At 39.8% G+C, this 15,126-nt stretch overlaps 1 protein-coding gene across 5 annotated transcripts in view; it reads right to left on the reverse strand.

Annotated features, from left to right (window-relative positions):
* Positions 1-468: 468 nt before the first annotated feature.
* Positions 469-15,126, reverse strand: part of TRMT11 (tRNA methyltransferase 11 homolog) — a 52,203-nt gene continuing 37,545 nt past the window's right edge. For 4 of the 5 annotated variants that reach the window (XM_054024041.1, XM_054024042.1, XM_054024043.1 and 1 more), the window contains 2 exons: positions 12,083-12,203; positions 469-1,024 (listed from right to left, as the gene is read on the reverse strand). In XM_054024041.1, the coding sequence (XP_053880016.1) occupies positions 893-1,024; positions 12,083-12,203 (253 nt within the window). In that variant the 3' untranslated portion in view covers positions 469-892. The remainder of the gene's footprint in view (positions 1,025-12,082; positions 12,204-15,126) is intronic. The other variant, XM_054024040.1, reaches the window with a different exon arrangement.

Consider the following 15,126-nt stretch of genomic DNA (forward strand, 5'->3'; position numbering starts at 1 on the left):
AAAAGCAAGTAAAGCCATTAATATCCTTAATTAATGGGTCTAGTAGTTTTCAAGCAAGATATTTTCACGATGGACACAATGTAGGTTCAGCAAAGTTTTCCCGTTAAAAAATACAATTTCAGTTTCAAAGAGCTGATCAGGCTTAATACCATTAAGAAACCATTACCAAATCTTTTGTTGTTGTTACTGCTTTAACTATCAGTTAGTTTCTGAATCAAAAATTGCAGACAGTTGGCTTGACCAGCAGTCAAAGTTTAGGAATGCAACAGCAAATCCAAGGTACAGATGAGCTTCAGATGTGGACAGGCTTTATGGGGTTTAATAGGCTCTCCAAGCCTTGTCAGGTCCTCAGTTCCTAGAAGTTTTTTTTTGTTTGTTTGTTTTTTAAAACATAGCTGGCCCAGTACATGGCAGTAAGAATTCACATGAGAATCTGTTGCATGCAACACAATTTTAAAAAGTCACAACAAGCTCTGTTGGTTTTTATTGTGTATCAGTTACAAAAAAACAAAACAAATGAAAGCAATATTCCTAATAAGCAAACCTTGATCTCTATTACGTGTCTCTAAAGCATCCAGATGTTCACAGTTTAAGAAGCCAAACAATACCACTATTTTCTGTAAAAGTTAATGGTAAAAGAATAATAATAATGGTTTTAGTCAATCATCATTAGTACTTGAAAGTACAAATATAAATTAAATAAGGCTCAAAAAACTTGTACAATAAATCTGCTATAAACAAAGCTAATTAAAAAGAACTGTTCTTAACCTATGTTGTGGTTTTCATTGTGACTTTCTCAAAATTAAAAACAGTATTTGCTTTCTAAAGCATCCAGATGTCTTTACAAAGAAATACAATCTTCATACTTTCCTCATTTTTAATTTTTTTTTTTTTACTTCTGGTTGTCTTTTTCTTCCTTGGCAATCCTCTTTGTCACACCACTGAAATACTTCTCACGAAAGGCATTGTGACCCTTGTATAGCAAAGACTGATAATCCAACAAGTGAGAATACTGGTCGTTGTCCTGTATAGCATTAAAATACAGAGGTTAGTCCCAAAAGCTCATTCAAAAAATGGCAAATGAAAGTAAATAGTCAAACTAAAAGTCATTCTCAGGTTTTTTTTGTTTTTTTGTTTAAATAGTCCAAAGATAACTCAAGTTTTAATCAGAATTTACAGGAATGTTGATATTCTTCTCCAAATTTCAATATTAAATAGAATTCAGAAATAATTTGCAATGAATAATTTATGCGAGTTTGCAGATATTCTTGGATCATTTCAAGTGTATTCATTATTCAAATCTTCTTGCCCTTTTCCATTCTATGCATCAATCTTGAACAATTTGCTACGAGTATTTGATATCCGATATTTGAAAAGGAGCTGTGCTGTTTAATTGCAATTTTTCAGATCGAAACAGCAGCACGCAGCTGTCTCCTGACCAGAGACGTGGACAGGCACTTCCACCATGATGATTACTCAGACAGCAATTTAAAGTTTGGTTTCTGGAAATGCTGCTACCAGTAACACTTAATCACTCAAATATTTGTGGAAAGCAAACACAAAAGAGGCACAAGAATGGCCAGAGTGAATTCGTATAAAAATTACAGATATTGGTAGAAGAGTGGTTGGGTTTTTTGCTTTGTTTTGTGCAGTATTCACTCAGCTATAATGTTAACATTTTGACTGATATCCTTATAAATTATACAAATCTTATGTTAAGAAACTACATTTGGCTAAGTTGGTATATATGTGTGTGTATAACAAAGTTGATGTGTTCTAATGTATAATATAGATATTTGACAGGAATTTTGAAATGTAATTACGTGTATTTTGAACAAAATATCTTGGCCTTAAAACCCAGTAAATGGCTAAAATCACACACACACACACACACACACACACACACACACACACACTAAAATAAATGTCATTTTAGCCATTTACTGGCTTTTAAGGCCAAGAGATTTTGTTCAAAATACACGTAATTAAGTTTCAAAATGCCTGTCAAATATCTATATTATACATTAGAACACATCAACTTTGCTTGGGAATAAACTTGCTGGCTACTTTACACTAACCATAAATGCTAGACTGCCATTAAATTGATCATGCTTGTCAGCAAGGCTTGAATTAGTAAAAGAAACCTCAAAAAAAGCCAAGTAGTCCAGGAAAGTGTTTCTTCTGTATATACATATGAGGTTTGTGACTGTACTTTACTTTAAAACAAAGCAGCAAGTTATTCAGTTTATAATTATCAGTAGAGGGTTATCCTTCCCACTGCTTTGAAATTAGGGTTTCTCTAGTAGATTTTGTCACATAAATGCAAACAGTAAGATGAAAATAATTTAAGGCAACATTTACACTCAACAGAATAAAGTCTCCAAACCTTAGTCAATACCATATGGTGACCATGATGTAGTGGACATTTGTTTTTATTAATATTAAATACCCCTGATAGTAATGTGGAACATTTTTCAACACCAGATAGTAACAAGGTTAAAATAGTTAAATTCAAAGGAGCTTCCCCCCTTTATGCAACTCTTTTAGATTCTAAGCCTACAAAGCAATCTGCACAATTGGAAATTTGTGATTGCAAGGAGTCCCATTGGCTTCAGAGTGCATGACACTTAGAAAAACTACAATGTGTAATTTAAAAGACTGAAACTAAGATTTGTAACACTGGTTTGTGTGTACGCGTACAACTTCCCTAGTCTACTAGATACAATTAGATATATTCCTGTATATGTGCATATACACCTCTACCCCGATATAACGCTGTCCTCGGGAGCCAAAAAATCTTGCTGCGTTATAGGTGAAACCGCGTTATATCGAACTTGCTTTGATCGGCCGGAGTGCGCAGCCCCGCCCCCCCAGAGCGCTGCTTTACCGAATTCATGCTATATTGGGTCACGTTATATCGGGGTAGAGGTGTAGTTTTGTCTCTACCAGTAAATTCCATTAGCTCAAGCTACCAAAACCAAAGGTATCTAAGGAAATGTATTGTGTAAACACACAAATAGAACAACATTAAACTCCAGGTGCTAACAAGTCTATTTAAATACAGAGAAGGTAAAGAGAGAGGGTAGGAGAAAGATGACATGGGTAAATCCATAACAGATTTAAGGAAGTAGTCAACCCATTGATCAAACATTCTAATTATGGTTTGCTCTCTTCTTAAAGGAAAAAGTCAAACATTGAACTGTTCTGAATCCAATAATTTACCAATCAAAATACACATAATACTGTAGGGAAGGACTAGAATTGGAATGATCAAAATCAAATTAATTCCTGATTTCAGACTCAGATACTAATATTTAAAACCTATTTTAACATTTCCTTTGTTTTATTAAGACACTAAATAGGTAGGTTGGTGTATTTAGGTTGTCTATTTCATTTTTGCCTAGAACACCAGTGTGACCCTGTATAAAAAGAAAGATGACTATGTTTACACTAAGGCATCACCACTGTTGCACAACTGTGATAAATCTTATATAACGTATACCTTGTAAGGTATAATTTAAAAAGATGTAATCTGTTGAACAATGTTATCCTATTTATATGCATGTATTATCATTGTATATGAAGGTTAAGAATCTTTGCTATGTGTTTGAATCTCAAACATGTTGTGTTCCTTGGTAACACCCAGAAGACAGATTTACATCAAGAGGAGCCAGCCATGTGTTGATGGGCCATTAAGGAGAATCAGCTCTTCCAGTGGGCCCCTCCTGAGGATGCCTCAAAGACAGTATGAACAATGGAGGCCCAGTGACTCAACAGGACTTGTAGAGCATGTGACCCCGACTCCATGTTTGAGATAGGAACTTTCCATGCACATGGGGGTATAAACTGGAGACTGTGACAACTCCTGGCCTCTTTCCTGCTCCACATCTCTGGACTATGATTTCTAACAAAGGGAAGCTTTGAAAAAAGGACCAAATACCCCCAATCTTTTGGAAGATCCAGAGAGACTTATTGCAAGCTAACAGATTTAACATCACTGCTATTATCCTGATCTACAAACTCTGAAATCAACTGTCATGCATAGGATTCATTTTAACCTTTTAGTAACTCTCTTCTCTTTTTTTTAATCAATAAATCTTTACTCAGTTTACTAAAGATTGGCAACCAATGCTGCAGCCAACTTTCTAACTGTAGAAAACTGAACACTCTTGCCCCTTCTCCAAGGCCCCACCTGGCTCTGCTCCTTCTCTGAGGCTCTGCCCTCCATTCACTGCATCCCCGCTCCCTCCATCACTCGCTCACTTGCTCATTTTCACCAGGCTCGGGCAGGGGGTTAGGGTATGGAAGGGATACAGGCTCTGGGCTGGGGGGGTGGGCTTTGAGGTAGTGCTGGGGGAGAGGGGTTTGGGGTGCAGGAGGAGGCTCTGAGTTGGTGCCAAGGGATTCGGAGTGTGGGAGGGGGCTTCAGGCTGGGGCAGGGGGTTGGGGTACAGCAAGGGGTGAGGGCTCCAGATGGGGGTGTGGGCTTGGGGGTGGGGCTGGGGATTCATAGATTCTAGGACTGGAAGAGACCTCAAGAAGTCATCCAGTCCAGTCCCCTGCCCGCATGGCAGGACCAAATACTGTCTAGACCATCCCTGATAGACATTTATCTAACTTACTCTTAAATATCTCCAGAGATGGAGATTCCACAACCTCCCTAGGCAATTTATTCCAGTGTTTAACCACCCTGACAGTTAGGAACTTTTTCCTAATGTCCAACCTAGACCTCCCTTGCTGCAGTTTAAGCCCGTTGCTTCTTGTTCTATCCTCAGAGGCTAAGGTGAAAAGTTTTCTCCCTCCTCCTTATGACACCCTTTTAGATACCTGAAAATTGCTATCATGTCCCCTCTCAGTCTTCTCTTTTCCAAACTAAACAAACCCAGTTCTTTCAGCCTTCCTTCATAGGTCATGTTCTCAAGACCTTTAATCATTCTTGTTGCTCTTCTCTGGACCTCTCCAATTTCTCCACATCTTTCTTGAAATGCGGTGCCCAGAACTGGACACAATACTCCAGCTGAGGCCTAACCAGTGCAGAGTAGAGCGAAAGAATGACTTCTCGTATCTTGCTCACAACACACCTGTTAATACATCCCAGAATCATGTTTGCTTTTTTTTGCAACAGCATCACACTGTTGACTCATATTTACCTTGTGGTCCACTATAACCCCTAGATCCCTTTCTGCTGTACTCCTTCCTAGACTGTCTCTTCCCATTCTGTATGTGTGAAACTGATTTTTCCTTCCTAAGTGGAGCACTTTGCATTTGTCTTTGTTAAACTTCATCCTGTTTACCTCAGACCATTTCTCCAATTTGTCCAGATCATTTTGAATTATGACCCTGTCCTCCAAAGCAGTTGGTATCCCTCCCAGTTTGGTATCATCCGCAAACTTAATAAGTATACTGTCTATGCCAATATTTAAGTCGTTAATGAAGATATTGAACAGAGCCGGTCCCAAAACAGACCCCTGCGGAACCCCACTTGTTATGCCTTTCCAGCAGGATTGGGAACCATTAATTACAACTCTCTGAGTACGGTTATCCAGCCAGTTATGCACCCACCTTATAGTAGCCCCATCTAAACTGTATTTGCCTAGTTTATCGATAAGAATATCATGCGAGACCGTATCAAATGCCTTACTAAAGTCCAGGTATACCACATCCATAGCTCCTCCCTTATTTACAAGGCTCGTTATCCTATCAAAGAAAGCTATTAGATTGGTTTGACACGATTTGTTTTAACCATGCTGGTTATTCCCTATCACCTTACCACCTTCCAAGTATTTGCAGATGATTTCCTTAATTACTTGCTCCATTATCTTCCCCAGCACAGAAGTTAAACTAACTGGTCTGCAGTTTCCTGGGTTGTTTTTATTTCCCTTTTTATAGATGGGCAATATATTTGCCCTTTTCCAGTCTTCTGGAATCTCTCCCGTCTCCCATGATTTTCCAAAGATAATAGCTAGAGGCTCAGATACCTTCTCTATTAGCTCCTTGAGTATTCTAGGATGCATTTCATCAGGCCCCGGTGACTTGCAGGCATCTAACTTTTCTAAGTGATTTTTAACTTGTTCTTTTTTTATTTTATCTGCTAAACCTACCCCCTTCCCATTAGCATTCACTATGTTAGGCATTCCTTCAGACTTCTCAGTGAAGACCGAAACAAAGAAGTCATTAAGCATCTCTGCCATTTCCAAGTTTCCTGTTACTGTTTCTCCCTCTTCACTGAGCAGTGGGCCTACCCTGTCTTTGGTCTTCCTCTTGTTTCTAATATATTGATAAAGGTTAAAGGATAGGGATAAGGGATGAAGGGTTTGGAGTGTAGGAGGGGGCTCTGGGCTGGGATTGAGAGTTTTACAGTGTGGGAGGGGGCTCTGGGCTGGGGTTTGGGGTGTGGGTATGGGCTCTGGGTGCGGGCTCCAGGGTGGGGCAAGAGGTTGGGTACATGGGGGGGCTCAAGGCTGGGGCAGGTGGTTGGGGCACAGGAGGGGGCTCCGGGTGGCACTGACCGCAGGCAGCACCCAGGAAGTGGCGACATGTCCCTCCGACTTCTAGGCGGAGGAGCGGCCAGAGGGTTCCATCCGCTGCCTCCACCTGCAGGTGCCGCCCCCACAGCTCTCATTGGCCATGGTTCTCGGCCAATGAGAGCTGCGGGGCCAGCACTCAGGGTGATGCCTGCGGGTGAGGGCAGTGCGCAGAGCCCCCTGGCCACCCCTCTGCCTAGGAGTCTGAGAGACATGCAGGCCACTTCCCAGGAGCCACACGGAGCTAGGCACAGAGCCTGCCTATCCCGCTGCAGCCAACTGGACTTTTAGCAGAAACCCAGAAAACCAAACGCCTGGCAACCCTAAATGTGGTATTTGGTGAGATCCTGAAGTACATATTGACCTGGGGTGAGTGTCTGGTTCACTAGAACTGGAAGAACCCAATAGATGTGATTTCTGGTTTTAATAATCATTTATCACAGAAGTCTGGTTTGTCTGGATGGTGCATGAGAGGCTAGAGGGCCTGATGGGACAGTTTGTGGCTTCATAATAACCAGTATAGTAATTTGGAAGCACACATTTGTTACTGGCTTGGTGAAGACTTAGGATAGAATAAACCACCAGTTTGGGGTGCATGCCCTATTTTCTGGCAGTCTGACCTGAAATCGGTACTCATAGCTCTGTTCCATGCTAGGCAGCATGACAACCTGATACCTAATGACAAGCTGAATGGGTAGAATCTGAACAGTAGTGATATTCTGACTTTAGCCATATAAAATGACAAATACATGCAAGATCTTTTGGAAATAATTTATTCTCTACTATTTTTGCTGGATGTTAGGTAATTACAATGAACAGAAAATAATGGTTAACTGAAATATGATTCTGAATAATGGCTGAAGTCAGCAGGTCTACACAAGCACTAATCCTGCAACAGTATCTCTGCCAAATCTCTAAGAGACTCTCTTCATATACACCCTACAGTAGGTGCACTGGTCACACTAGTTAATGAAATCTGCAGCACAGCAGATTTCACACAATTAAAGTGTTAGTGTCAAAGTCTCTTGTACCATTGCATTGTCAGGTGCAATTTCCAAATATTGTGCCTTTTCTTCCCCTAGCTCCCGCTTTTTTTTTTTTCCGGGGAGGGATAGCTCAGTGGTTTGAACATTGGCCTGCTAAATCCAGGGTTGTGAGTTCAATCCTTGAGGGGGCCACTTGGGGATCTGGGGCAAAATCAGTACTTGGTCCCGCTAGTGAAGGAAGGGGGCTGGACTCGATGACCTTTCAAGGTCCCTTCCAGTTTTAGGAGATGGGATATCTCCATTAATTATTATTATTATTTATTATTTATTTAAAGCAACAGGTCAGGGACAAAAGTTGACCTTTATCATTTGAACTATCACCTTAAAGCCATTCCTCTCCCTAACATTACCTACTCCAGTGCAATGACATCTTCCACCCCTCTTTTTCTGTTTTGTTCCCCAGACCTGAAACTGAAGAGGAGGGGAAAGAAAAGGAAAAGTTTTTACATTTTATTTTCTTTGTAACCACTGCCCAAAGTTGGTATTAGAGGTAAAACATTTAACTGGTTACTCTGCGCAAGCAGGTGAAGTTTCTCTAGAAGCCATTGCTTTGGGTCAGGCACCAAGAGTGGCCAACAATGAACTGTAGACACTAACTTGACTAAATCCATCACTATTATGGTATCAGCTCAGGAAAGCAAGTGATTTCCTCCTTTGTTTGTAAGAGTCAGGTTTCCACCATCCTTTAACCTACTGTCATTCTCTGATAATGATTTCTTTCACAACATTGGTATGGACCATGATATATTTATATTCTCCTCAATGGCACCAATTTTCAACTAAACTGCTGTTTTACATAAACGTTTACCCACATATGGCTTATGATGCATCCTACAATAAATGAAAGCCAGAAAAGTGGCTTTCACTTTGACATCAGCCTAAGTGCTTACAACTTATTTGATCATGCAACTTCACATTAGTTTTGCTTATATAGAATAATCTAAAAATGGTGCAATATATTTCTAGCATAATAAAGCAGGTAGGGGAGGAGGGAAAAGAACTGAAGTTTACAAATAGAGCGGTGTTTAACATCTGTGCAAATATCCAATGTAATGTACAAGCTTATGCTGAATCTAGTGGGCCTCAGTTCAGCCTCAGGGTAATTACTCATGTCTGTTTTTTGTTTTAAAAAATCCTCCTACCCTTATCACAGCTTCCCAGTGTTCTACATCTGGAACTGGACAGTAGCTAGAGAAACCCTTGTACAAATTTTAGACAGCTATAAACATCACCAAGTAGTTCAAACAGGCCAACAGGGTCAAGTCTAGCAACGGATGCTGCTAAATACAGTAGAAAAAACTCAACACCAATAAAGATGCCTAGAATGACCATGTGACAAGGAGGTGCTGGAAACCTTCAGCTTTGCAAATCCATTAACACTTTGCTCCCAAGTCTTTTCATGGGCAGTCATTTGTTCAGAATGCACTTTCAGTCTAGTTCTTGTTCCTATCTTGACATGCAATTCATAGGCACATTTCTCAAGAGTGGTCAACAGCCCCTCTCCTCTAGATACTCTACAGATATCAGTATTTTGTCAGGAGTACAGATTAAAAGTTTCAGAACAAGAACAATCACCAGCAAAATAGATATGAATTATTCTGGAAAGACACCAGACACAGAATAGTAGTGAAACAGAAAGTGGAAGAGAGTATATAGTCATCAAAATATTTTACAGGGTGACTCAACAAGCCCCACAGAACTAGAAGCTAGACAGTTTTATTAAAAAAGTGGAACAGACAAGAGATGCCTCCTGCCCCCCCAAAACCCTAACTACAAGAGGAATTTAAAAACAAGTCAATCTTTAAAGAATAGATATGGAGCCTCAAGAATACTTCCTGTAATAATGCTGGAAATTGTTTTGTTCCATATACATTTGTAGTTACACAGTTTCCATCTGATTCTACTTTGGAATTAGAAAAATATGAAGTTTGCAACATAAAACTGTTTGTTTCCTCCTTCCCTGCGTCACCTAAACAGATTGCTTATGAAACTTGGAAACTAACCTGGTGCAACATCAAGTACAGTACACTTCAACTTGGCTCAACCTACAGCTAACCTAAAACAAAACACTGAACCAATTTTACTGGATACCAACCAGATTATACACCATAAGCTTCACAGATTCTGCATCTGCTGAAGAAGCAGCCATTCATATGCCTCACCGTCAGACATACTATGGTGCTTCCACATGCATGCCAAATTCTAAACTCTGCCTCTTCATCAGCCTTGATGAGGACAGACTCATATCCCCTATGTGGAAAAAGCTTGCTCTAATAGCACTGGCCTTGAACAAAGAATAACACTGAGACCTGGGAGGTATCCACATCCAACCAAATCCCTCCCCAACCCTGGGAGAAACTACAAGACACTTTCATGCTGTAAAAGGCCCCCTTTATAATAATGGTTTTAGGTCCTTATCCTCAAGGATAGCAAATACTCACCTCATATCCCTCAAACTTTACTTCTCCCCCACTTCCTTTCCTTCTTGTTCTTCCACCTTCTTGGTTTTTATTTCATACAGATTCATAAGGTATTAACTAGCTATTTTTAACCTACCTCCAATATGGCCATACCCATTTATTATGGGGAAGGAGTGAAGTAATTAATAAGACACCTTGGCCCAAAGTAAGCCTCAAAATGTTTCTTTTAAGATTTCCCACCCATTTTGTGCCATACTTGAGCACATTTTTTGTATAGACTTTGTCCAGTTTGCTCTGCGTAAGTGTGCACATTACTGCACATTTACAAAAAATAAGATCTTTATCAGCTATAAGAGGAATTCTTATTGAACTTAATGAGATAAAAACAATTCAAGTAGTTTATTACTGGGATGTTCTTTATGCTTATGATAAAATTATGTATGTCAATTAATATTTGTGGATAGGATTCATGTCTACTTTGGTCTCTTAGATCACTAATTTCTTGAAATTATAAACACGACCAATTTTCAACACCCGTTCAATGGGACCCATTGCAGATGAGTGTTTTCAACAACAGATCAATTTCTTTAGTGGAGTCAGGGTTTTAGAGTGTTTATACTGTACATAAATATATACAATGTATTCATTACTGCTAGTACTGGTAATTCCTGGCAATATTGCATGATGATTATGCAATATAATTAAGGCTGCGTGTTTGTCACGGAGCTCACGGATTCCGTGAATTTCCATGACTTCTGCAGTGGCCGGTGCGCTTGGCTCAGGGACAGCTCAGGCTTATTACTTAGACATGCTTTTTCACTAGAAACAGGACATTGCCTTTCATTGCCCTTAAGTTATAGAAAAGGTCTCTGGATCCCTGGGCAGAGGCACCTGCTATTTTTAACTAAGTAGTAAATTTGTCAGCTAACATCAGGTGCTCAAAACTAAGCATTTCAATCACTGAACTGACAAGATACATACTGAAGAGTAAGTGATGTACAAAACACAATAGTGCTAAATGACTGAAGTCTATATACAGAAGGGTGAAGAAGTGGTTTAAATTAGAACATGTAGTCCGAGAATACTATTAATGTCAAACCTGTCAATATATAAAAAATAAAACTGGCATAGGGGAAGGGGGGAGAGATACATTTCCAAATTTTAAGTTATAAATGATGGTTTGTTACTGCCAAAGTCAACAGCACCTACTCTGAACAACTTATACAATTTGTTATACTACTTAAGTGCTATTTGACAATTTAAGTCATCACTTGCATTATGAAATCCAGACTGGAAGCTTGCTGGATTGTGAGTGTATACCATAATGCTGAAGCACTAATTTGCTTCAAACCACCTCCACTGTTTAAAATAATAGCTTTTTACAGCTAATTAAGAAAATACTGGAAGCGCTTGCTAACCTCCTACACATTTTAGCTAAGAACAATGTCCTACTTATTAACCTGCCTCTGCTTTCCTAACATGTGTAAGTATCTCTTTCCTAATGTTCTATTTCCAGACTGATTTTTTTTGTTAGTCATCTTTAACAGTTTAAACAACTGAAAACACATTACCTTTCCTGCATGAGAACTGGAGATTAAATACCACTGTCAGGAGGCCCCCACATCATTGAACTAATGTCAGACTTTAGTACTGTATATATAATGGCTTAGAACCCAATTTTCAGAGATAAGCACTCTCAATCCCCACTGAAGTCAACAGGAAATGCACGCAGTCAGCACCTCTGAAAAAATATCTTGTCCTCAAAGATCCTGCCTTCACCCATATTAAATTTTTCATCCAGGGCAAACTGGTTATCAAAGTTTTTTAAAAACAAAAAACTATCTTAAATCATTGCAGACTAAGTGAGCAACACAACAAGCTTGTTTTTTGTCTTTAAGATGTGGCATTTTTCAAAGCCTCTAATTCGTGTCATAAAAACGTCTTAGCAGCAGCAGAATTGACAATCCAGTACTGAATACCAAATCTGGTGGTGGTAATACAATAAATTCCCTTTTGCAGTTCAAACAGTAGAGCAAACCTTTCATATATTTGACAGCCGCCATTTCGCACAACACACCCAAGAACATTTTACCTCAAATTCTTTCACCTTTTCCATGGTTATCAAGCGCCTTGACGTGTGGCTGGAAAGCATCTGCTCACAGTTACTAATAAGTTTCAGGCAGGGGTGCCGGGGTATAATCTCTTCTGTGTATCTGGAAGAAATAAGCAGTCAGAAAGCTGTAAACCTATGAACTGTACCATGTGCATTTGAAACACAACAGTTATACAGATCTATTCAAACTGGCTTACACTATAAGCTTCCACACATTTTATAGCCATACTAAGTTTCCAGAAACAACGTTTTCACTTGTTTTCAGAAATCATAAGCATATATCCCATCTTTTTGGGACACAAATAAAAGACATGGTGCAGATGAACTAGCTGTAAACAGGAAGAATATTTCCCAAAGGGCTCTCTACAAACAGGTAATTCAGCTCTTGAGGTCCCTTCCAGACATACATTTCTATATGTAGATGCCTGCATCATGTCAAGTATCATGGGAAAATGCCTCCAACCATCCAATCAGGAACTGTGCTTTTTAAAAGTATTTCACAAGCATCCAATGATAATCAACTGATTTGGGTGGTTGTGTATTTACTGTCACATCCCAATGGGAGACTATTATACTTGGACTTCAATCTATATTACAACACAACCTCTTTAATAACCATTGAAATCTTTTAGATTCAGAGACTGGTGTTATAAACAGACTGGAGCATATTGGACTTCCTTTGTCAGACAGGGAAAGACATTTTAAAGGAGAAAATCTGTTCTGATAGCCCTTTGACAGAGGACAAATAATACTGCCTGGCTGACAAAATATACCAAAATTAATTCAGTTAAAACTTCTGTACTGGTGGGTAAAGAGTAAGCTTCCACAATATTTTACGTAACTTCGATCTACACCAGCCATATGAAGAAGACTAATTTCCAAGAATCTACATCTCCGAAATTGCATTCCCCCTCTTATTTTTCAAAATGCTAAAAGCTGAATTAGGTTTTAAAGAGATTCACGGAGGGGGAGGGGAGTAGACATCTGACTCAATTAATAGCCTATAAATATATAATAAAGGAAAGCATGAACATGAGGCATCTTCACCCTGCTGCTGAGTTAGTCTTTAAAAAAATAACCCCCACACATCCCTTGAAGGGCAAGGAGTATTTGAGGCACGAGGGAGATGCTCCATATTTTACCCATGACAAGGAGACATTTCTGAACATGTATCGAAAAGTAAATAAATATTAGGGAAAACAAAAAAAAAATGCAAAAGCAGTTCCTGCCACCTATGATGGTACCTTCCCAAGTTTGTTTTTAAAAAAACACTTTTTCTATGCATCTATACACTTTCTGTGTGACCGTGAGCGAGTCAGTTAGTCTCCGTGCCTCAGTTTCCTCAACTGTAAAATGAAGATAATAGCAACCCCCTACTTCACAGGGTTGTTGTAAGGATAACTACATTAAGAGACTGCTCAGATACTACAGTAATGTGGCCACTCAAGACAGAATATAAGTGTACGGTTTTGCATTGCTACCTGAAAAATTATGAACAATGTGACCAATGTTGCAAATCTAGCTTCTTTCAACTGTATTAGAAAGCTTGCTACAACAGCCATAGACACTAACCTTCACAATAATGCTGGTACAGAGTTGGGGGCCATTAATACAGAACACTGTAGTATTTTTTAAATAAGGGGAGTTCCACCTCCTGCAGAAACAAATAAGTCAAACCAAAATAGAACTAGAGTTTCTTAGGTCTATACTAGGATTTTACATTAGTATAGCTATGTCTCTCAGAGTGTGAAAAATCCACACCCCCGAGAGACAGCTATACCAGCCTAACTCTTGATGTAGACCTAGCTACTGCTTCTCAGGAAGGTAGATTACCTATGTCAACGGGAGAAGCCTTCCTGTCAGCGTACAATGAAGTGCTACAGCAGGGAGGCTGCAACTGCTGTGGTGTTTTACACAGACATACCAAGCAGCTACAAGATTTCCACAGGAAAATGGAACGTCAATGACAGAAGTTCCAGGCTCCTTAATTCTTGTACTAACGTGTGTCTCTTCAGCAAAGCTCAAAGCAGCAATAAACTTCTTGCCTCCTGCGCTGCATTTATTTTCCATTTTCTGCATTGGGCACTACTATGATGCCCAAGAACTCCTAAACTTGTTTAATTTTTATCTGCTACCTGAAGTAGCACCCTAATACACTGGGCTTCAGTCAATTAATGGATAAAAGGGGATGGTTTTGACCTATATAAAACCCTAAATCGCTCAGGACCTTTTTATGAGACTGCCTCTCTCTTCTTGCTACACTACCACAGTTGCAATCAGCAAATGTGCTTGACCAGAAGCCCCCTTGATTTATAAAAGGAGGGGGGGCTGGCAATAGAGTTATCCGTGAGAGGCTCTAAGCTCTGAAACAAGTTTCCTCCTGGTCCAAGCTAGCTCTGATCTGTTGAACTTCAAGGCACGCTGAAAGGCACATTTATTTGTGCAGGCTGCTCCAGGGGATGGTGGGTTTGATGTATGTGGGGAAAGGGAGATGTGTCCTGCTGGCAGGTAAGTGGCTATTTAGTTTTATTTTTGTTCTTTTGATTTGTGGCAGAATGCTGAGTCTTCGATAGGAGCCCTTTATTATTGTATATATACAGAGAAAATTTAAATTAAAAATTACAGCCAAAGCAACACTCCACGCCTTCTGGAGGACAGACGGCATGAAAAATAACCAGACTCAGAACACTTGAGGATAGGGGAAAGGAAGCTGGCAGTAGTCTCTCCCTTAGTTCCTTAAACAATGAAAGTTTCTTCTCTGTCTTGCTTCAGGAGTGGAGAACAAGCCACTTTTTCTCTTCCCCTGTTGCTAGTCTTCTCATGGGAGGCAGCTGCTGCAAGGCTGCGGTTTAAGCAAGCACAGACATAGGCCAGCGTAAGAGACAGCAGTAGCCACCAACAAGGTCACCCGCTTTGCGCTGCATGCAGCTCTCTGGTCAAAGCAGTGCAGGGTGCAGAGCACGCGAGCTAAGGAGTGGGTGAGGCAGACTAGGCCTGAACGCCAGAAGCAGATGGCACAAAGG

Source organism: Malaclemys terrapin, chromosome 3 (genome assembly GCF_027887155.1).
Source record: "Malaclemys terrapin pileata isolate rMalTer1 chromosome 3, rMalTer1.hap1, whole genome shotgun sequence".
Lineage (NCBI taxonomy): Eukaryota > Metazoa > Chordata > Testudines > Emydidae > Malaclemys > Malaclemys terrapin.